Below are 24,095 nucleotides of genomic sequence, written 5' to 3'. Positions count from 1 at the left end.
AAGGAAAAAACTAAAAAAAAAGGAAAAAACTGAAAAATAAGCTAACATAAAGGTAAAAACCAATAAAAAACTAAAAAGAAAAAAAGGAGAAAACTAAAAAAAATTTTCATCTAAAAAACTAAAAAAAACTAAAAAAGGTAAAAACTAAAAGAACTAAAAAAGAAAAAAATAAATGACGACACTCAAAGAGAAAGCGACCAGGACAAAAGGAATGTTCGATTAGCAATCAACAAAGCACCGGGACACAGGGAGTATAAATGACGACCAGGACATAAGTAAAAAAAAAAATTAACAAAACTAAAAAGAAGGTAAAAACTACAAAAAAACTAAAAAGAAAAAAAAACTAAAAACTAATAAAAAAACTAAAAAATCTAAAAATCTAAATAAACTAAAAAGAGCTAAAAAAGAAAAAAAAGGGAAAAAAATAAAGGAGAAAAACAAAACTAAAAAACGAATGTATATACAGACCGGGACACCGGGATACAAATGGCGACCGGGACACAGGGAATATAAATGACGACCGGGACACAGGGACACAACTACAACGGGGACACCGGGGGAAACAGGGGGATGTAAATGACGACCGGGACACCGGGACAGGGAATGGTCGATTAGCAATCACCATCAACAAAGCTCAAGGGCAATCATTAGAATCATGAGGTATAGATCTGAATACAGATTGTTTTCCCATGGACCATTATATGTTGCATGTTCAAGAGTCGGTAAACCTGACAATCTATTTATATGCAAAGACAATGGGACAGCAAAGAATGTTGTATATTCGCAAGTTTTACGTAGTTAAAACCATATATATATATATATATATATATATATATATATATATATATATATATATATATATATATCTATATTCACAGGTGGGACATAGAGACACAACTAGTTGTGTCCCTGTGTCCCACCTGTGAATAGAGATAGATATAAATATATGTTTTTAACTACGTAAAACATGCGAATATACACCATTCTTCGCTGTCCCATTGTCTGTGCATATAAATAGATTGTCAGGTTTACTGACTCTTGAACATGCAACATATAATTGTCCATGGGAAAAACAATTCGTATTCAGATCTATACCTCATTATTCTAATGATGTGTCCCTGTGTCCCGGTCGTCATTTATATTCCCTGTGTCCCGGTCGTCATTTGTGTCCCGGTGTCCCAGTTTGTAATTTCTCTTTGAGTGTCCCGGTCGTCATTTATATTCCCTGTGTCCCGGTGTCCCGGTCGTCATTTGTGTCCCGGTGTCCCGGTCTGTAATTTCTATTCGAACAATCCCTGTGTCCCGGTCGTCATTTATATATCCCGCCTGTGCCCCCGGCGTCGCCGTTGTAGTTGTGTCCCGGTCGTCATTTATATTCCCTGTGTCCCGGTCGTGATTTGTGTCCGGGTGTCCCAGTCTGTAATTTCTCTTTGAGGTTCCCGGTCGTCACTTATATTTCCTCTGTCTCGGTCGTCATTTGTGTCCCGGTCTGTAATTTCTCTTTGAGTGTTTTTTCTTTTTATTTTTTTTTTAGTTTTTTACCTTTTTTCTTTTTTCAGTTTTCTTTTTCTTCTTTATTTTTCAGCGTCACTATGAAGTACATATCGACGAACCTTTGTTTTTTTAACTTAAATCTGGTAGGCATTGATGACCTTATCCAAGTCAAAATCCCAAACCCAATCATCATCGCTATCATTTTCAGTTTTGATATGTTTTGACTCTCGCTGTCCAGGTGGATTTTCATCTAACTGCGCCGTTTTGCGTTCAAATACCGTTAATGACGTCACCGTCAAAGCAAAAATGACGACAACTAATTTCATGACGTCAGTCAACACAGAAACATGACGTCACCTGATCCACACATCCACAGACAGACAGACAACTTATTTTTATATATATAGAAGATAGATAGATAGATATATATATATATATATATATATATATATATATATATATATATATATATATAAATTACAGACCGGGACACCGGGACACAAATAACGACCGGGACACCGGGACACAGGGAATATAAATGACGACCGAAACACTCAAAGAGAAATTACAAACTGGGACATCAGGACACAAATGACGACCGGGAAACAGGGAATATAAATGACGACCGGGTTGGAAGGACACATCATTAGAATAATGAGGTATAGATCTGAATACGGATTGTTTTTCCCATGGACAATTATATGTTGCATGTTCAAGAGTCAGTAAACCTGACAATCTATTTATATGCACAGACAATGGGACAGCGAAGAATGTTGTATGTTCGCATGTTTTACGTAGTTAAAAACATATATTTATATCTATCCCTATTCACAGGTGGGACACAGGGACACAACTACAATGGCGCGTAACTAATATGGCGCGTAACGACTTACGCGCGCGGGGGGGGGGGCTTTGGGGGGCGCGAAGCGCCCCACCAACTAGCTGTTGGGGCCCACCAACCAGCTGTTGGGGCCCAACAGCTAGTATATATATATATATATATATATATATATATATATATATATATATATATATATATATATATATATATATCATGAAAAGAGAAATAGTTTTTTCTTTTAGTTTAATGTTTTTTTAAGTTTTTTTTTTAGTTTATTTTTAGTTTTTCTTTTTACTTTTTTACCTATTTTATTTTTTGTTATTTTTTCTTTTTTTAGTTTTTTTTTTCTCTTTCAGTCTTTCTTTTTTTGTTTTTGTTTCGTTTTTTTCATTTTTTAGTTTTTGTCTGTCTTTTTTTTAGTTTTCTTTTTTTAGTTTTTTTTTTTTTTTTTTCTAGTTTTTTCCTTCTTTTTAGTTTTTTCTTTTTTTTTAGTTTTTTTAGTTTTTTCTTTTCTTTTCTTTTCTTTCTTTCTTAGTTGTTTTCTTTTTTAAGTTTTCTAGTTTTTTTCTTTTTAGTTCTTTTTCCTTTTTTTAGTTTTCTTTTAGTTTTTTTCTTTTTTCCAGTTTTTTGTATAGAAGATTGTGTTTAATTCTTTTAAGTTTTTTAGTTAGTTTTTTTTACATATTAACGTCATACTTAGTGACAGATAGGCAGACGGACTTTACATTTTTATATATTTAAGGTTTTTGAATTGTTGAATTATTTAAGGTTGTCAAAATACATACAAATATTTTGTGCAATTACCAGTTTTTTGCTCATTGAGCAATTTAATGTAAACTAATCCATGCATGAAAATCTTCATTTTTTTCACATAAGCGTGACTAACATGACAATATTATTGCAATACTGATATAATCTAGGTCGTTTTTTTGGGGGGCCAGAATATCCCAGGATACAAATTTCCGCCCAAAATGGGAAAGACTCTGTATTTTCGAAGATATACGACTATTGAAGCAAGTCCGATTTCTAACACCAATTTTCTACTAAGCTTCAGACTTTTGGTTTTCTTTTCTAAGATTTTAGAATTTTTGTAATCCCTTGATAAAATATATTCAATTACTTTTGCAATCAGCAGTTTTTGCCCTTTAAGCAATTGAATAAAAAAACAAGTTTTTTTTTAACTGCAAGTAAGTAGCGACATTAAAACTTAAGCGAATAGAAATTATTCCGTATTTGAAAGGGGTTGTCCCCCCTCAACGCCCACTCTTTACACTAAGGTTTGACTCTTTGTCACAACTCTACTTTTTCAAACAGTCAAAAACTTTAGTGTAAAGAGCGAGGCGTTGAGAAGGAGACAGCCCCTTTTATATACGGAATAATTTCAGTTCGTTTTCAGTTTTAATGTCGTTCCTTACTTGCAGTTAAGAAAACTTTTTTTTATTTAATTTCTGAACGTTTTTGAATTAATGTATGTTTTGATTTTGGCTCACCGCTCATGACTAAATAAAACGAGAATTTCATATTAATTTTGTTTTTATAAATAGCTTTTCCATAGTTTAGATCGGACGATTCGATAAAAAAAGGAGTGGAGGAGGAGGCCAAGTTGCCTTCCAGTTTTTTCTTACTTAAAAATGCAACTAGATTTTTTTTCGAACGTTTTTTGTCAGTAATAAACATGCGTACCTTACGAATTAACTTACGTAACGAACTTTTATATTTGTGGATTTTTATTACGTATATGAGGGGGCTCTCCCCCTCGTCAATACCTCGCTCTTTACACTAAAGCTTGAATTTTGTCCCAAATCTTTAAGAATGACCCCTGAACCACACAGGCCGTAAAATAAAGAGTTGAAATTATTAAAAGTTCTTTTGCGTAAAGAGCAAGGTTTTGTAAAGGAGACGAACCACTTATATACGTAATATTTTATGTTTAAGTTTTAATAATGCTCATTACTTCCAGTTGAAAAAAAATATTTATTTTCTCATTGTTTTTTTCTAAATAATGCTGGAAAATCCTGCGCCCCCTTCGTGGAAATTCCCTTCCCTCGTGAAAAATTTCTCCAGGGAAAGATCCTCAAAGGTGACCCCCTCCCCCCAGCCCACCCCCACTCCAACGCAAAAAGGTCCCCCTGTAAACGTTTGTACACTTCATAATAACCATTACTATATGTAGTAATGTATGTGGGGGATTAAGTTGTCCCCAAAGACATAGTTATTAGGTTTTTGACTAAGGTGAATAATGGTGATTCAGTGACTCTGAAGAAAAATGTGCGTGGGAGTGGGCCTAAGTGCCTTCCAGTTTTTTTGTCACTTAAAAAGGGCACTAAAACTTTAAACTTCCGTTAGAATGAGCCCTCTTGTGACATTCTAGGACTACCGGGTCGATAAGATCATCCCTGTGGAAATAAACAAAAACAAACAAAAAAATAAACACGCATGCGTGATGCGTGTAGCAAAAATACAAAATTCCACATTTTGATAGATAGGAGCTATAAACTTCTCTAATACGCTGAATCTGATGGTGTGATTTTCGTTAAGATTCCATTACTTTTAGGGGTCAATTCCCCCAGTTTTCTAAAATAAAGCAAATCTTCTCAGGCTCGTAACTTTGTATGGGTAAAACTAAATTGATGAAACTTATAAATTTCAAACCAGCATTAAAATGCGATTCTTTTGATTTAACTATTGGTATCAAAATTCCGTTTTTCTAACAACGATTTCCATTAAGCTTCAAATCTTTGGTTTATTTTTAAGTTTTTGAAATGTTGTAATCTCTTGTTAAAATAAATACAAATATTTTTGCAATTATCAGTTTTTTGTTCTTTACGCAATTGATTGTCCTTTCAGGACAGCAAGTCGGATTTCTTACAACGATTTCTCTAAGCTTCAACCTTTTGGTTTTCTTTTTTCTAACCGTGTGTGTCTTTTCTCTTCATTTTCATTTTTGACTTGGTCAGATTCTAGGCGTCGCTTGTCTTCTAACTGCGTGTGTCTTTGCTCTTCATTTTCATTTTTGACTCGCTCAGATTCTCAGTGTCGCTTGTCTTCTAACCATGTATGTCTTTGATTTTCATTTTCATTTTTGAACCGCTCAGATTCTCGAGCTCACTTGTCTTACTACTGTCATATTGGTGGTAGTAGTTGTAGTAGTAGTAGTAGTAGTAGTAGTAGTAGTAGTAGTAATATTCTCATATTGCATTTTGATCAACCGATCATCCCTCTCATAATTCCCAGAAAGTTCCCACTTAAACCCCAATACACCTTTCTGACAAACTGTATGTACGTACCGTGTTTTGATTCAGTTAACTTCGCTTGAATATTCCCTTAGATTTTCGCCTTCATACCCTTAGGCTTAGTAGTAGCAGTAGTCAAAGTAGTAGTAGTAGTAGGAGTAGTAGCGTTGGTGTTAGTAGTAGTTGCACTAGCAACAACTTTACTTCAAAGGCAAATCACATAATCACTAATCAAAGTTAGACTATTCCCTGGATGTTCCTCGGCATTGGCTACAGTTGATCTAAATAAAACAATTCGTGATACAACGGTCATTACGGATCCAATGTTTACCTGCATTCAAATAATATTAACTTCAAGACATTTAAATAACTACAGTTGAATGGATGTGCCTTTCTTTGAAAATGCACCGGTAGAGCTCCTTTTTTTCATAATGTCTGAAACTCTATCTTACAACGACGATAAGTCACGGTGTGACTGTAGCAGGAACGGTGTGACTCCGGGAAAATATAAATAAATACTGCTTTCAGTATCGGGCATAGGGTATATTTCCAAAGCTGTGTGGTGAAGTAGAACACTATAAACATACTTTTTTATTGAAGCTGACTGTTCAAAGACAGGTAAAAATTTCAGTTTTTGGCGGAGCACTACTGCCACCATCGTCGTATCTCAGCTGTTTTTCTTATTGTCACAGCGTTTGTATACTTCAACTCTATTATTATAGCTGCCGAGTTTTTACACCTACTTTCAGTGGGAACAGTGGGAATTGATTACATAAAGTGATCTTTCTGTGTTTCATGATTATACTGGTCTGATAGGAAAAAACGACACAATGGCCAAAGACGACAGATACGAAAAGGAAATCAGAAACAATTTCTTTTGAAGGAAGGATCAAGTATTTTATCAATAGAAAACTTATTTGTTATATATGGTATTCATAGCTACCGTTTTCATTGTGGAGTACTCAAATATGCTTAAACCTAAATTCAAGTAGTTATGCAACATGACAGTCATCTAAATTTGTTTGTTAATCAACATCAAATTTAAAGGTTCAGAAGACTGCGGAGTCCCGCAAACACATTTGTAGTCAACTTGGCATTTTGTGATCTGTGCGCCTCCACTTTGCATTTTATGACATCATATTCATCGTTCAAAGGAAGATGGGTATTTGGAAATGCAGGTAAGTGATTAAACAATCATAGACTTGAAACTATGTACTATAAACCTACTTTTTACTAAGTAGGCTAAACATTATTTCCTTCGATTCTATCCCTAAACAGTGTCCCACTTGTGCCGGAGAAAAATAACAGGTTCTCTACTAGTCTGCTCCTAGGGGGTGGGGCTCCAGCGTTTGTACCTCAAAAATACCCTCGGAAAAACTTCTCCTGTGGAAGACTTCTCAGTGGAAAACTTTCCCAGTCGAACCCCCCCCCCCCAGTGGAAAAATCCTCCAGGAAACCCCTCTAGAAAATGTACCCCACCAAAAAGTCCCTTTGGAAAATTCCCTCTGATGCTAATTAATCCCGAAAAATTCCCTAGGTGAAAAAATCCCTTCCCCGGACTGTTCCCCAGGAACAATCTTCCTACACGTGAAATTGAGTATCCAAAGGGATTGTCAACACCCCCCCCCCGTTCTATTCTACATAACTTAAACAAACCTACTACAGGGAATGAATTGAGTTGGCATGAAGTTGAATCCCCATTCAATTTGGTTGAGCTAAAAGAGCTTGGTTGAATAAAGGTTGAATTGTTTGGGATTGATTTAAGTGAGTTGAGATAAACGGGGCTCGGCTGTATTGGAATCACCACAACAACATATTCTTTTTGAATTCTAAGCACAAATTTGTCACTAGAGTGAAAAAGGCAAAGTGAAAGAATGTGAGAATTATGAAAGTCGTAAAGCTTAAGAGACTTTGCGAGATTTTTTTTTACTCAGAGACCCATAAGAACATTAAGATCTCATTTTTCTCATCTCTTATAATAAGACTTGTTCGTAGTGCTTAACTTGGAATCAGTGATAGAACTTGGGGTATTTAATTACTTTGTTTGTTACTAATGATTAGATACTTATTCAGCAACTCAGATCCAACAGTGCCTCTCCTTCCAAAGTTTAGACATAAATTCGTAAAAAACCTGAAGCTAGAAAGAAAATTTTACAACACGAACATTCATTATTAGGAGCATATAGAGCAAAAGATGTAAAAGTTTGTAATAAGGAGAAGGATATTTTTTAGATGTCCTTTGAACCCTTAAAAATAAATTTCTGGATAGAACCTTGTTAATATTAAATAAAAAAAAACAAGTTTTTTTAACTGAAAGTAAGAAGCGACATTAAAACTTAAAACGAACAGAAATTACTCCGTGTAGGGGCTATTCCCTCCTCAACGTCCCACTCTTTACGCTAAAGTTTGACTTTCTCTCAATTCTACTTAATAAAACAGTAAATAAATTTAGCGTAAAGAGCGGGACGTTGAGGAGGGAACAACCCCTTTCATACACGGAGTAATTTCTGTTCTTTTTAAGTTTTAATACCCTTCTTACTTTCGGTTAAAAATCTTGTTTTTTTATTTATTTTCTTAACGTTTTGAATTAATGCATGTTTGATTTTGGTTCTCAACAAATGAACAATTAAAACAAAATTTGTGTATTATTTCTTTTTTTTGCTAAATGGCTTTCTCTTAGATAACTTCGAAGGCCAAACTGCCTTTCCATGACGAAAGTATAACAGTTCAAAATAGGAATGAAACCTTTTAATCGACAGTGAACAGATACAAAATTCTTAACTGGATATTTCGAACAAATATACAGTGTCGACATGAGTTGTTTTTTGTACGTTTTTTCTAACTATAGAAAAAACGTATAGAAAAATAACTATAGAAAAATAGGGTTTTAACTATAGAAGCTCTTACTAGGCTAACATCTTTGATTGGGATTAATTTTGAATCGTAGCCCTTGGTGTCCATTACTAAAGTGTTACCCTTGTCTGTTTTTGTAATAAAAATAGATCCATCCGTTCTTAAATTATTAAGAATCTTAATATCTTTGATAGAATCGTTAGGGATTTCTGGTTTTAAAGCAAACTTTGACAGGGTTTTAACTATAGAAGCTCTTACTAGGCTAACATCTTTGATTGGGATGGGGTTTCTATGTAAATATGTTTCTAATGAAGAGATAATTTCTTCTACTGGGACTTTATTAGTTTTAAAGCGAAATTTTTGACCTTTTCCTAATATGGACTTTTCTTGTAATGTTAAGGTTCTTGACGAAAAATAAATTACACCTAGTCCAAAATTTAACGAAGGTATTACGGCTTTATTTTCAGATAATTTTGATAACTTTTTAAATAACCTTTCTCTGGAAAGGTGAAAGTCATGATTGAAGGGATTTTTTGCTGTTTGTTGAATAAAACAAAATTACTTCCACTCACCTTTTTTGATATAATATTTTCCAGGATAAGCTTATCTTTCACTAACAAATCTCTTTTTCTCCTTGTATATTTAATCAGATGATTTAAAGTCTTGAAATGTAGACCTCGTTCGAACTTTTTCTTTTAATTTTGCCTAAATGTAGATTGAATTTTATTAAAGGTGGCAAAATCTTTTTCTTTTTACATTGATTAAGAAAATCTTGTTGATTTATAACAGCTGCGTGTCTCTTATGGGTGTTAGTGTATTTAGACACCTCCTTGGTCACATTATCCCCATATACTCGACGTAGATAACTTCGAAGACCACACTGCCTTTCCATGACAAAAGTATAACATCACTTCAATCATGACTAAAGTTGCCCCCTCATTAATAGCTCGCTCTTTACACTAAAGCTTTAATTTTGTCCCAATTCTTTAATATTGACCCCTGAATCACAAAGACTATAGAATAAAAATTGCTTAATCATGACTTTCACCTTTCTAGAGAAGGATTACTTAAAAACTAACAAAGTCCCAGTAGAAGAAATTGTCTCTTCAATAGAAACATGTTTACATAGAAACCCCATCCTAATCAAAGATGTTAGCCTAGTAAGAGCGTCTACAGTTAAAACCCTGTCTAAGTTTGCTTTAGAACCAGAAATCCCCAACAATTTTATCAAAGACATAAAGATTCTTAATAATTTAAGAAGGGATGAATCTATTAATATTACAAAAGCAGACAAGGGTAACACTGTAGTTGTAATGGAAAGTTGTCTTTCGTTTTTTCATCTTTCAGTAAAGCGTTTAATTTGGACTACGATTCAAAATTAAACGCTTTACTGAAAGATGAAAAAACGTACAGACAACTTTCTTTTGACCCGACAGACTCATACACAAAGAAGTTTAAGAACGAGTTAAAGAGTTTGAAGGAAGAAGGGAATATTACACCTCAACTTTTCTACAAATTCTTACCAAGAAGTCCTTTGTGCCCTAAATTATATGGACCTCCAAAGATACATAAGCCAAATCTGCCATTACGACATATTCGATTCTAGTTTGTATCAAAGTTATATTTGGGTCTTTGCCTTAGCTCTCTTGTTACGTATGAGCTTGTTGCTAATTTCAGAATGATCCATATGGACTGTTTCTTTGCTTAAAGCTAGTAAAAACCGATCCAGATCAGCGTTAATTCTAAAAATAATTTTAGGTTGTCAGATCTACGGAGCAGGAATTGGTTTCTTCGGACTAAACTCCATCCTAACTTTGGCAGCAATTGCCTGGGAGCGATATATTGTTATTTCAGCTCAGCCGTTAAATGGGAAATCCAGAATCACAAGGGCTCGGGCAAGAAAGGTACGCTTATCAGTTATTCAGTTACAATGTTGACTATCTGCTTAAGCTCAACCTTTGTCCTCTGGTGAGCCAAGTTCAAATGAGAGCTGAGAAGCATATAGCCTAAATTAAGTATATAGTTTATTTTACATGCATTAATGATTATAAAAGATAAAGTGTTTAGAACATATATTGTAGACTGTGAAGTATAAATGAGATTCTGGCCTTGAGAAGGTTTAGAGGGCGATGACCTTACTCCTGGTTTTGATTGATATAAAGGTTGATATCTTTTTCTTCCAAGCGATAACTCATTTTAAAGTTTGGTCATTTTGGTTTCATTTATTCACTGATAGTAATATCTGCTTATTTTAAGTTAAATCATTATCACTTAAAAGTCGAATATTCATTTCCAATTTTTGATCAGTATTAGTTTTATTTTACAAGTCCTGAACAATCATTTAATTTTAGAACATCGGGTAAATAGGAAAAATCCTTAAGTTTTGTTCATCCTCAGCACTAAAGCCATCCTGATTTCCACTTTGAAAACACCCTTGACTTTGCATGTATCCTAATCCACGTAGTATAAAACATTGGTGTAACATTTTGTTGTTGTGTTGTCTGCTGACCAAAAAAATACATCGCAAGTTCATTTCTTGAAAAGACAACTGTTAAAAAGAGAACTGTTAAACGAATCAATACAGCAGAACTTGTTTTCCCTTTTTTGTCTCAACTGAGGCTCTAGGTTACGAAATTTTAATTGAAATGTTTGCAGGACCTGAAATCTTAAAGCAGATCATCCAGTGAAAAGGCGATTGTTTCGCCCTAAGAGTCAATGTAACGACATTTTTCTTTCAAAATTTATTGCTCTCCTCAAGATCCTCTAGGATCTGTCTAATTACTTTGTAATTTTCATGCCAATCGAGAAAAGATAATTTTTTGCCCAGTTTCAAGTGTCACAAATCAGTGTAAACAATTCTCAATATGTTTTTTGGTCTCTTAAGCTCTACCTGGCCCTGACTACATACCGTGTAAGTTACAAGCCTATCAGAAATGAAATACTTATTAGGCTCGTTTTAATGCGTCACGAATTGGTGATGGAGGGGTGTGGGAGGGGGCCTTGTTGCCCTCTAATCTTTTCGGTAATTTGAAAAGGGCACTCGAACTTTTAATCTCCGTGCGAATGATCACTCTCCCAATATTCTAGGAGAACTTGGTTGATACGATCACTCCTGGCAAAAAAGAAGAACAAGTAAACACGCATCCGTGATCGTTCTTCCGGCAACAAAATACAACATTCCACATTTTTTTCAGATAGGAGCTTGAAACCTCAACAGTAGGGCCTTTCTGATAATTTGAATCTGATGGTATGATTTACATTAAGATTCGTTGACTTTTATAGAATGTTTTCCTTGTTTTGATAATCAGGTTAGTTTTCTCAGGCCCTTAGCCTTTCATGGGTAACACTAAACTTAATGAAATTTGTGTATTTGGAATCAAAATAGTAAGTCGATTCTTTTGATATATCTATTGGTATCAAAATTCCGGTTTCTAGAATTTTTGTCAGTATTTGGCCGCGTCGCTATTTCTTACAGCTCATTACTACGAACAGTTTAATAAATGGCACTAGAAAATTAAAGTTCCAATGGAATGATTCCCTTCCAAAGTTTATACAAAACCAGTCCTTCTATAAAGTGACCCGAGGGAAAGGGTTTTTTTAAGTTCCGGAGGGAAACCAATATTTCTCATTTATTTTTCCTTCTGCATTGGGCCCTCTTAGCCTAAGAACTTAAGGATGTATAGTGTTCTGGTCATTTTTAGACCTTTCTTCTTCTTTTTTCGGGGGGGGGGGGGTGCCTTGAAAAGTAATTTTTGGTGAGGTAAATTTTTCTTGCCATTGGACAAACGATTGAAATTTGGGGGAATCATGATTGATAAGACTGAAAATTTCATGGAATAGCGAGCAAGTAATTTATTACATAAAATATTTTCAGGGTGGTGCTCAGGAGGAAATGCAAAATGGAGATATATAATATGATATGATAGTAGAATATAAGAAAAACATAAGCATCGCAATAGCGCTGTTGAACAACATTTTGTTCAACATTATTTAAAGGTTCAGTACCGATGTCACTGGGGATTTCATACCACACAGCCCTCAGAGAAATGGCTACAAGTTTTGCTAGTTGCCCACTATTCTTATGGAAGGGGTGATCGTATAAACTTCGAAGGGGGCTCATTAGAGTGGAAATTTGAATTTGTAATGCCCGTTTTAAAAGTGAGAAGTGATCAGATAGCAAATAGTCTCCCCCCACCTATTATCTTTTTTTCCAGAATGCATCCGATCCAAATTTTGAGATAGCCATTTTGTTCAAAAAAGTCCAAAGATAATGTAGCAAAGCCTCGAGGGTAGACACAACTCCCAGAGCCCAGTGGCAAGGGTTTTGAATTTTCCCCTTTTAGAGTCAAAATTTATTGGATGGAAACCAGCCTCCCCCCCCCCCGACGCCCATCATTTCCCAAAACCCATCCAATAACATCTTTGAGATAACTATGCTTTGAGAAAACTATTTTGTTCAGTGATGTTGATAGGTCCAATAATTATGTTTTTGAGGATTTCGACCCCCTCCCCCCTCACGGTCATCAGGGTGAGGGCTTTAAGTTAGGCAATTCGTCCATTGTTTACATATCAAAATTTTAATGAGAAAGCAGGGCACGTTTAACCTTTAACTTATCACAAATACGAGTGGTATTCAGCTGATCCTTTCAGAGAATGTTGAGGAGATTGTTGAACTAGATCAAAAAGCATTATGTGAATACGAGTTTTAGAAAGGGTGTATCTAAGGAATTACTGAGTATATTAATTTAAAACTTTCAGGAAATGGTAAGGGCGATGATCAATCAAACAGTTAGTGGTAACGAACTGTAGTAAGGAGCGACCCGGCTCAATAGTAAACGAAACTCTAAAGAACGGAATTTTATACCAATAGATACATCAAGAGAATTGCATTTTTACGCTGATTTTAAATATATGAGTTTCAACAAATTTAGTCTCACCCATAAAAAGTTACGAGCCTGAGAAAATTTGGAAAATAGGGAGAAATACCCATTAAAAGTCATAGAATATTAACAAAAATCACAACAGCGCATTGAGCGCATCAGAGAACCCTACTGTAGTACTTTCAAACTCGTATCTACAAAAATGTGGAATTTCGTATTTTTTGCCAGAAGACCGATCACGGGTGCGTGTTTATTTTTTTTTTCCCAGGGGTGATCGTATCGATCCAGTGATCCTAGAATGTCTCTAGAGGGCCCGTTCTAACGGAAATTAGAAGTTCTAGTGCCCCTTTTAAGTGACAAAAAATTGTTTTTTACACAAAGGCCCCCTCCCACGCTAATTGTTTCCCAAAGTCAACGGATCAAAATTTTGAGGTGGCTATTTTGTTCACCATAGTCAGAAAATCTAAGAACTATGTCTTTGGGGAAGACTTACTCCATTATAGTCCCCGGAGGAGGGGCTGCAAGTTATAAAGCTTTGACCAGTGTTTACATATAGTTATGGTTATTGGGAAGTGAACTGACGTTTTCAGGGGATTTTTTTTTGGTTGGGGGGGAGGTCAAGGGGAAGAGGTTACGTGGAAGGATCTTTCTATGGAGCAATTTATCATGGGGGGAGAGAATTTCCATGAAGGGGGCGCACGGTTTTCTAGCATTATTTAAAACAAAAAACAATGAAAAAATAAATATGAATAATAAGTTTTTTCAACTGAAAGTAGGGAGCAGCGTTACAACTTAAAACGAAAACAAATTATTACGCATATGAGGGGTTCGCCTCCTCCTAAATACCTCGTTCTTTACTCTAAAGTATCTTTAGTAATTTCAAGTATTTATTCTACGGCCTTTGTGGTTCAGGGATCATTCTTAAAGAATTGGGAGAAAATTTAAGCTTTAGCGTAAAGAGCGAGGTATTAACGAGGGGGAAAACCTCCTCATACATGTAATAAAAATATACGAATATAGAAGTTCGTTACGTAAGTTAATTCGTGAGTTACGTATATTTTTTACTAACAAAAACGTTCGTAAAAAATTAAAAGTTCTAGTTGCCGTTTTAAGTAACCAAAATATTGGAGGGCAACTAGGCCTCCTCCCCACCTCCTTTTTTCTAAAAATCGTCCGATCAAAACTAAGAGAAAGCAATTTAGCCAAAAAAAAAATTGATATGCAAATTTCGTTTTAATTATTCATATGCGGAGAGCCAAGATCAAAACATGCATTAATTCAAAAACATTCAGAAATTAAATAAAAAAGAACAAGTTTTTTCAACTGAAAGTAAGGAGCAGCGTTAAAACTTAAAACGAACAGAAATTACTCCGTATATAAAAGGGGCTGTTTTATACCTCAATGCCTCTCTCTTTACGCTAAAGCTTTTTACTGTTTTAAAAAGTAAAGTTAAGAGAAAGAGTCAAACTTTAGCGTAAAGAGTAGGGCGTTGAAGGAGGGAACAGACCTTTTTATATACGGAGTAATTTCTGTTCGTTTTAAGTTTTAACGCTGCTCCTTACTTTCAGATGAAAAAACTTGTTTTTTTAGTTGACCAAAAAGGCAACATTTGCACGCTACTACTATTATTACTATCACTACAAATGCCACTACTACAGCTATCACTGCCATTACTACTACTATTAATGCTACTTCTGCTACTACTGCTACAACAACCACTAACCACTAAAACTACTGTTTCTGTAACGAGTAATACCAAGACCGAGGAAACTTCTATGAAAATGTTGAGGGATTAGTTGAACTAAATCAAAAATGCTATGTACATACAAATCGTCAAAAGAGCGTATTAGCAATATCTTGAATCGGCATACAGCATGAAGATGAAACTTCCGGGCCATCATGAGGGGGATGTTCAAATGACCAATAGGCAACACTATTGAATAAGATCAATAACACTATTGCTTAGAAAAAGAAAAAAAAAAGCAATAGAAATGAAGAGAAATCAAATCAATACGTGATTTGAATCTACCACTAATTTGAATAGAACACCATCTTGTTTGCATACAAATCATAAGTTAGAGCCCTTGGCAGTAGTATATTCACAAGAAAAAGTTTCGAGCGTAAAACCCCGATCCTTTAGAATTTGGACCCCCCCTCTCTCAAAATTATGAATAAACTATGAATGAGGTTTCCCTCCCCCCTGCAATCTAAAGCCCAGCTCATTTGTTTAAAACTAAACTCAGAAGCCCCATATCACTTCGAATTATGATCAATAAAAGGCAAAATGAATTACCGCATGAAGAAAGTACTTGAAAAAACTTAATTAACGTATTAAAAGATAATTTATTGTCGCTGAGATTCAGAATGAAAAATTTCAGAACAGAGTTAAAAAAACAAAAACAAATAGCGAGAGGATAAATCGCAGAAAAAAACCCTCTATTCTAGCCAATAATCTGTTCGGTTTTCCCACTTAGAGACCAAGATAAAATAGCCTAATACGAACAGAAATAAAGCCATGTATCAAATGGGATCAGGCACGTACGCAGGAATTTTTTCGGGGGGGGGGGCCCAAAACCTTCGAAACAGCAGATATTAAGTAGCACTTTTTTTATTTAGTAACTAAATAAATGCAAAAAGCACGTATATCGGAAAATATAGATTAACTTTAATCTGTTGTATTGTAGCAGATGGGGGGAAGGACACTGAAGCCTCAAAAGTACGTTTTAGGCTCAGGTTATGTTCATTGCGATATAGAACCAGTGATTAATCTATTATATCCCGCTGAAAGGGAAATTTTAGGGCTAATAGTGTAATATGGATGCTAGGGGGGGGGGGGGGTAGTTCTTCTTTTGCGAAAACGTCAATTTTAATGAAAAATGGTAGTTTCCAAAATTGGTCCATTTAAAGCTGTACTTTATCCTGAAAGGGGGGATAAACGCCCTAATATCAAGGATATTTATATTTTGTTGTGGAAAGCAGACTCTTTTTACAAAAAAAAAGAAAAAATAACAGTACAAACGCTAATTACATCAAAGAGGGTAAAAAGTTAGATAGAAAATGGGTTAATAATTGGGCAGTGACTTGACCAGGTAATTGCATGCTGTAAAATCCCAAAAAAAAGGCTTCACACATGTATCCTATTTTTGCCAGAAATCCCAAGAAACCATGGGGAAATTAAACATTTCACAAAATTTCGGGGGGGGGGGCAGGCCCGAAGGCCCCGCCCTGCCTAAGTGCCAGAAGGGGATCCTACCCGACTCAACCCCTTTTTTCTGCCCTAAAGTTAGACGATGGCTTTCCCGAAAGCATCCTAGAATTAAATGAGCATAACATGCTGGTAAACTTTCAAAACGTTTAAACAAAAGATATTAAATGTTCAAAGCAAATCCAACTAAATGAGCCGTATCATTCTCGAACCGTTGGGATAACAATTTATAAAAGAATAAAACCTTTTTTGTCCCTTAGAAATGGTACTAGAACTGTCAATGTATCCTTTTTCCAACAATCTAATGTTATTCGTTTGGTACAATCATCCCTACAAAAAAAATTGGAAAAAACAACCACAAACAATAAAGAAATAAACGTCATGACGATTGTTCTAGAGAAATAAGAAATTCCTTAGTTATGTAAATAATTACTTGTAACCTCTAGTTTAGGGTTCTGCGATATACTTATTTTGATCTTATAAATTTTAACAAGATCAGGCCGCTCTTTTTCCTTAAATCATGTAAATGTACTCATCCTAGTAGATTCAAATGATTAATATAACACTAAGCTATTAAACCTATCTTCTTCGGTAAAAGAGACATAGGGAGCGCAGGTGTATTTTAGAGCTGGGATGTCTAAGGATGATATCAAACGGGTAATTTATCATGAGGGAATTTTATGCCTCTTGAGGGAAAAAGAAGACATGGGAAGGGCTAGCATGAAGAGTGACCTTTAGAGTTGTCCAACGTGTGTGTTTTTGAATGGCGTTCTTCTTGTTTTGATCGTTTTGTTCAATTGTTTAATTGATTCTTTTCATTGTTTTTCTTATGTTGTTTCTTTTCCTTTTTTTGTCGGGATGACCCTCCGAGTTTTTTTTGCTTCAAATATACTATGCTATACTATGATTTTAAAGATTTTAAAGAAGTCCAAGTTGCTGAAACTACGATTGAACGAAGATGAAGAGGTTATGTTAGGTATCAAGCAAATTGGTAGTGTGGATAGCTTCACTTATCTGGCTTCGCTTACATATAATTAGTGACAATGGTAATAATGGTATAACAATATAATAAGAACTAACATTAGAATACCAAAAGCTAAGGTAACGACAGTGACTAAATAATGCTCTGAAGCGTGCTTCAAAATTCTGAGGAAGATAGGTTAGAAGTCTACTAGAAGAACTTTCTAAGACTAGCTTTAATTACTGGCTCAAACTACCGCACATAAACCGATAAGCTACACAAAAACTATGGTCAATCCTTCTGGAAAGGGGTATGAGGAAAAAAAAATGTTAAAATAGCCAAAGATCGCGTCAAAAATTACAAAAATTTGCTCGTTGTAATTTAGCTGGATCTAAAGAAAAAGTAGGATGCTCTCAAACGGGGTAAAAGAGGTCACAAAGAAACATTTCAATGAATTCAAAACCATAACAGAAGGAGTAAAGACTGGAGCTTGTGTCAGAGTAGGGTAGAGGAGTAAAATACGCAGACAATAGGCTGATTGGGGCTGCATTGAGTCGTCAGTATATAAAATACTTCCTCTTTTGGAATATTTTGTTCTCTAAAGAACGTGAATAATGTAAAAACTGCTAGACATACGATCCCTGGAAAATTAAATGTAGACGATGAAAGAGTTTATAACAATAATAATAAAAAAACAAAAACAAGAAAGGACACGCTTTATGTATTTTACTTGCCATCTCTTGAAATATTGTCATCCATTCAGATATCATTTACCGAAGGTATTGTTTACCAAAGGTATCATTTACATTTTATTTGATTTTATCAAACAATTTCAACCTACAACAAAGAGCTGTCATTAACAGCTTTTCACGCTAGCATTCTATCTTAACATAATAATCGTCTTATTTTTATTACTTGGCTGAAATCGTCATTCAAATTAAAAGCATCGTTTTACAGGTTTCAGTATCAGCAAAAGAGAATTAGAACAATTTACAATGTGCCCAAAATTCTATTGATTAGTGAAGTAAGAAATGAAATAAAAAATGCTTTGAAATGAATAACAGAATGTTTTTGAAATAATAAAATGTTTACCCTTGAAATAAAAAATGTTTACCCAGGGAGATCTTTGTATTTTCAAAAATAAAAACACTAAATGAAACTTGATATATATCCCATACATTTATTTTTACTTGAAACAACATGATCCCCTCAAAGATTCTTCACGATTAACTAGATAAATCAATTTGGGAAAAGTGTGCCCGTGGTTGAAAGAAGGAAACTTTGACCATGATACAATTCTATGTCAAATATCAATTATTTTTATGCTCCAGTAACTTCATTAATATCATTCCGTCCCTTAGTAATATGGACTTCGAAGCAACTACCATTAAAAAGAAACAAACCCAATTGAGGATGTCCCAGAGGCATAATGAAGGGAACTAGTTACACGTCTTACTGATATTACGACGTCTATTGTTTTGTGCTGCAGTCACTACCGTACATCCAACTCTTTTTGCACTGTTCTCTTTTAAGATAATGAGAAAACTTTTACCTGCTCGTATACTATAGTTGTTTTTTAACAGTTCATGATAAGCTGTAATGGAACAGTGACCCAAACTAATAGTAAATGAAACCAAAAAACACATTTTGAGAAGAATATATGCATCAAAAGAGTCTGCTTTTCATGGTGACTCAAATACGTTAAATTCATCAAGTTTAATGCTAATCATTTGAATCTACTAGCATAAGTACATTTACATAATTTAAGGGAAAAGAGCGGCCTGATCTTGTTAAAATTTATAAGATCAAAATAAGAATATCGCAGAACCCTAAACTAGAGGTTACAAGTAATTATTTACATAACTAAGGAATTTCTTATTTCTCTAGAACAATCGTCATGACGTTTATTTCTTTATTGTTTGTGGTTGTTTTTTCCAATTTTTTGTAGGGATGATTGTACCAAACGAATAACATTAGATTGTTGGAAAAAGGATACATTGACAGTTCTAGTACCATTTCTAAGGGACAAAAAAGGTTTTATTCTTTTATAAATTGTCATCCCAACGGTTCGAGAATGATACGGCTCATTTAGTTGGATTTGCTTTGAACATTTAATATATTTTGTTTAAACGTTTTGAAAGTTTACCAGCATGTTATGCTCATTTAATTCTAAGCTGCTTTCAGGAAAGCCGTCGTCTAACTTTAGGGCAGAAAAAAAAGGGGTTGAGTTGGGTAGGATCCCCTTTGATACATGGCTTTATTTCTGTCCGTATTAGGCTATTTTATCTTGGTCTCTAAGTGGGAAAACCGAACAGATTATTGGCTAGAATAAAGGTTTTTTTCTGCGCGTTATCCGCTCGCTATTTGTTTTTGTTTTCTAACTCTGTTCTGAAGTTTTTCATTCTGAATCTGAGCGACAATAAATTATGTTTCTCAATACGTTAATTAAGTTTCTTCAAGTACTTCCTTCATGCGGTAATTCATTCTGGCTTATATTGATCATAATTCGAAGTGATATGGGGCTTCTGATTTTAGTTTTAAACAAAAGAGCTGGGCTTTAGATTGCAGGGGGGAGGGAAAAAGGATAATTAACTTTCCACTCAACCTCATTCATAGTTTATTCATAATTTTGAGAGAGGGGGGGTCAAATTCTAAAGGATCGGGGTTTTCGCTCGAAACTTTTTCTTGTGAATATACTACTGCCAAAGGCTCTTACATATGATCTGTATACAAACAAGATGGTGTTCTATTCAAGTTAGTGGTAGATTCAAATCACATATTTATTTGATTTTTCTTTATATCTATTGCTTTTTTTTCTTTTTCTAAGCAATAGTGTTATTGATCTTATTCAATAGTGTTGCCTATTGGTCATTTGAACATCCCCCTCATGATGGCCCGGAAGTTTCATCTTCATGCGGTATGCCGTTTCAAAATATTGCTGATACGCTCTTTTGACGATTTGTATGTACATAGCATTTTGATTTAGCTCAACTAATCCCTCAACATTTCCTTAGATGTTTATTTCAGTTTCCTCAGTCTTGGTATTATTCGTTACAGAAGCAGTAGTTTTAGTGGTTAGTGGTTGTAGTAGCAGTAGTAGCAGAAGTAGCATTAATAGTAGTAGTAGTGGCAGTGATAGCTGTAGTAGTGGCATTTGTTGTGATAGTAATAGTAGTAGTAGCATGCAAATATTGTTTTTTTGGTCAATTAAAAAAAAAAACAAGTTTTTTCAACTGAAAGTAAGGAGCACCGTTAAAGCTTAAAACGAACAGATTTTACTCCTTATATAAAAAGGACTGTTCCCTCCTTCAACGCCCCACTCTTTACGTCAAAGTTTGACTGTTTCTCTCAACTGTACTTTTTAAAACAAGTAAAAAGCTTTAGCGCAAAGTGAGAGGCATTGAGGTATAAAACAGCCCCTTTTATATACGGAGTAATTTCTGTTCGTTTTAAGTTTTAAAGCTGCTCCTTACTTTCAGTTGAAAAACTTGTTTTGGCTCTCCGCATATGAATAGTTAAAACGAAATTTGCATATCAATTTTTCTTTGCCTAAGTTGCTATCTCTTAGTTTTGATCGGACGATTTTGAGAAAAAAGAGGTGGGGAGGAGACCTAGTTGCCCTCCAATTTTTTGGTTACTTAAAGCGGCAACTAGAATTTTTAATTTTTTACGAACGCTTTTGTTAGTGAAAAATATATTTAACTCACGAATTAACGTACGTAACGAACTTCTATATTCCTATATTTTATTACATGTATGAGGAGGTTTTCCCCCTCGTTGATACCTCGCTCTTTACGCTAAAGCGTAAATTTTCTCCCAATTCTTTAAGAATGACCCCTGAATCACAAAGGCCGTAGAATAAATACTTGAAATTACTAAAAATACTTTAGAGTAAAGAACGAGGTATTTATTAGGAGACGAACCCCTCATATACTTAATAATTTCTTTTCGTTTTAAGTTGTAACGCTGCTCCTTACTTAAAAAAACTTCTTATTCATATTTATTTTTCATTGTTTTTTGTTTTAAATAATGCTAGAAAACCACGCACCCCCTTCAAGGAAATTCTCTCTCCCCATGATAAATTGCTCCATAGAAACATCCTCCCACGTAACCTCTTCCCCTTAACCCCACCAACCAAAAAAAAAAACAACCTGAAAACGTCTGTACACTTCCCAATAACCATAACTATATCTAAACACTGGTCAAAGTTTATGACTTGCAGCCCCTCCCTCGGGGACTATAAGGGAGTAAGTCTTCCCTAAAGACGTAGTTCTTAGGTTTTTTGACTATGGTGAACAAAACAGCCATCTCAAAATTTTGATCCGTTGACTTTGGGAAAAAATTAGCGTGGGAGGGGGCCTTTGTGTAAAAAACAATTTTTTGGTCACTTAAAAGGGCACTAGAACTTCTAATTTCCGTTAGAACGGGCCCTCTAGAGACATTCTAGGATCACTGGATCGATACGATCACCCCTAGAAAAAAAAATAAACACGCACCCGTGATCGGTCTTCTGGCAAAAAATACGAAATTCCACATTTTTGTAGATACGAGTTTGAAACTACTACAGTAGGGTTCTCTGATGCGCTGAATGCGCTGTTGTGATTTTCGTTAATATTCTATGACTTTTAGTGGGTATTTCTCCCTATTTTCCAAATTTAGGCAAATTTTCTCAGGCTCGTAACTTTTTATGGGTGAGACTAAATTTGATGAAACTCATATATTTAAAATCAGCATAAAAATGCAATTCTCTTGATGTAATATTGGTATCAAAATTCCGTTCTTTAGAGTTTCGTTTACTATTGAGCCTGGTCGCTCCTTACTACAGTTCGCTACCACGAACTGTTTGATTGATCACCGCCCTTACCATTTCCTGAAAGTTTTAAATTAATATACTCAATAATTCCTTACATACACCTTTTCTAAAACTCGTATTCACATAATGTGTTTTGATCTAGTTCAACACTCTCCTCAACATTCTCTGAAAGGCTCAGCTGAATACCACTCGTATTTGTGAAAAGTTAAAGGTTAAACGTGCCCACCTTTCTCATTAACATTTTTTATATGTAAACAATGGACGAATTGCCTAACTTAAAGCCCTCACCCTGATGACCGTGAGGGGAAGGGGGTCGAAATCCTCGAAAACATAATTACTGGACCTATCAACATCACTGAACAATATAGTCTTCTCAAAGCATAGTTATCTCAAAGATGTTATTGGATGGGTTTTGGGAAATGATGGGTGCCGTCGTGGGGGGGGGAGGCTGGTTTCCATCCAATAAATTTTGAGTCTAAAAAGGGTAAAATTCAAAACCCTTGCCACTGGGCTCTGGGAGTTGTGTCTACCCTCGAGGCTTTGCTACATTATCTTTGGACTTTTTTGAAAAAAAATGGCTATCTCAAAATTTGGATCGGATGCATTCTGGAAAAAAAAAAGATAATAGATGGGGGGGGGACTATTTGCTATCTGATCATTTCTCACTTTTAAAACGGGCATTACAAATTCAAATTTCCACTCTAATGAGCCCCCTTCGAAGTTTATACGATCACCGCTTCCATAAGAATAGTGGGCAACTGGTAAAACTTGTAGCCATTTCTCTGAGGGCTGTGGGGTATGAAATCCCCAGTGACATCGTTACTGAACCTTTAAACAATGTTGAACAAAACATTGTTCAACAGCGCTATTGCGATGCTTATGTTTTTCTTATATTCTACTATCATAATATATATCTCCATTTTGCATTTCCTCCTGAGCACCATCCTGAAAATATTTTATGTAATAAATTACTTGCTCGCTATTCCATGAAATTTTCAGTCTTATCAATCATGATTCCCCCTTTTTTATTTAAAATTCCAATCGTTTGTCCAATTGCCAAGAAAAACTTACCTCACAAAAAATTATTTTTCAAGGCAGCCCCCCCCCCGAAAAAAAAGAAGAAGAAAGGGCTAAAAATGACAAGAACACTATACATCCTTACGTTCTTCGGCTAAGAGGGCCCAATGCAGAAGGAAAAATAAATGAGAAATATTGGTTTCCCTCCGGAACTTGGAAAAGCTGCTTCCTCATCAACGCCCCACTCTTTACACTAAGGTTTGACTCTCTCTCTCAACTCTTCTTTTTAAAACAGTAAAAAACTTTAGCGTAAAGAGCAGGGCGTTGATGAGGAAGTAGCCCCTTTCATATACGAAGTAATTTCTGTTCGTTTTAAGTTTTAATGTCGCTCCTTACTTTCAGTTAAAAAAAACTTGTTTTTTCTTATTTAATTTTTGAACGTTTTTGAATCAATGCATGTTTTGATTTTGGCTCTCCGCGGAGGAATAAAAAAACGAAATTTGCATATTTTCTTTTGTCTAAATGGCTTTCTCATAGTTTTGATCGAATGATTTTGAGAAAAAAAGGAGCGGGGGAGGAAGTCTAGTTACCCTCCGATTTTCTGGTTACTTAAAAAGGCAACTTCTAATTCTTAGGACTGTTTTTATTTGCAAAAGATATATGTAACTTATAAATTAGCTTACGTAACGAACTTTTGTATTCTCATGTTCTTATTAAATATATGAGGGGTTCACCCCCATGTCAGTACCTCTGAATCACAAAAGCTGTAGAATAAATAGTTGAAATTACTAAAAATAC

General features: G+C 34.9%; 1 protein-coding gene across 4 annotated transcripts in view; it reads left to right on the top strand.

Moving 5' to 3' along the window:
- The window catches only part of LOC136032213 (rhodopsin, GQ-coupled-like), a 146,946-nt gene that overhangs the window by 63,040 nt on the left and 59,811 nt on the right, over window positions 1-24,095 (top strand). For all 4 annotated transcript variants that reach the window (XM_065712423.1, XM_065712425.1, XM_065712422.1 and 1 more), the window contains 2 exons: window positions 6,616-6,746; window positions 10,180-10,325. In XM_065712423.1, coding sequence (XP_065568495.1) covers window positions 6,616-6,746; window positions 10,180-10,325 — 277 coding nt within the window. The remainder of the gene's footprint in view (window positions 1-6,615; window positions 6,747-10,179; window positions 10,326-24,095) is intronic.

This window comes from Artemia franciscana, chromosome 10, assembly GCF_032884065.1.
Source record: "Artemia franciscana chromosome 10, ASM3288406v1, whole genome shotgun sequence".
In the NCBI taxonomy this organism is placed as follows: domain Eukaryota; kingdom Metazoa; phylum Arthropoda; class Branchiopoda; order Anostraca; family Artemiidae; genus Artemia; species Artemia franciscana.
This window is presented reverse-complemented; position numbering and strand designations above follow the sequence as displayed.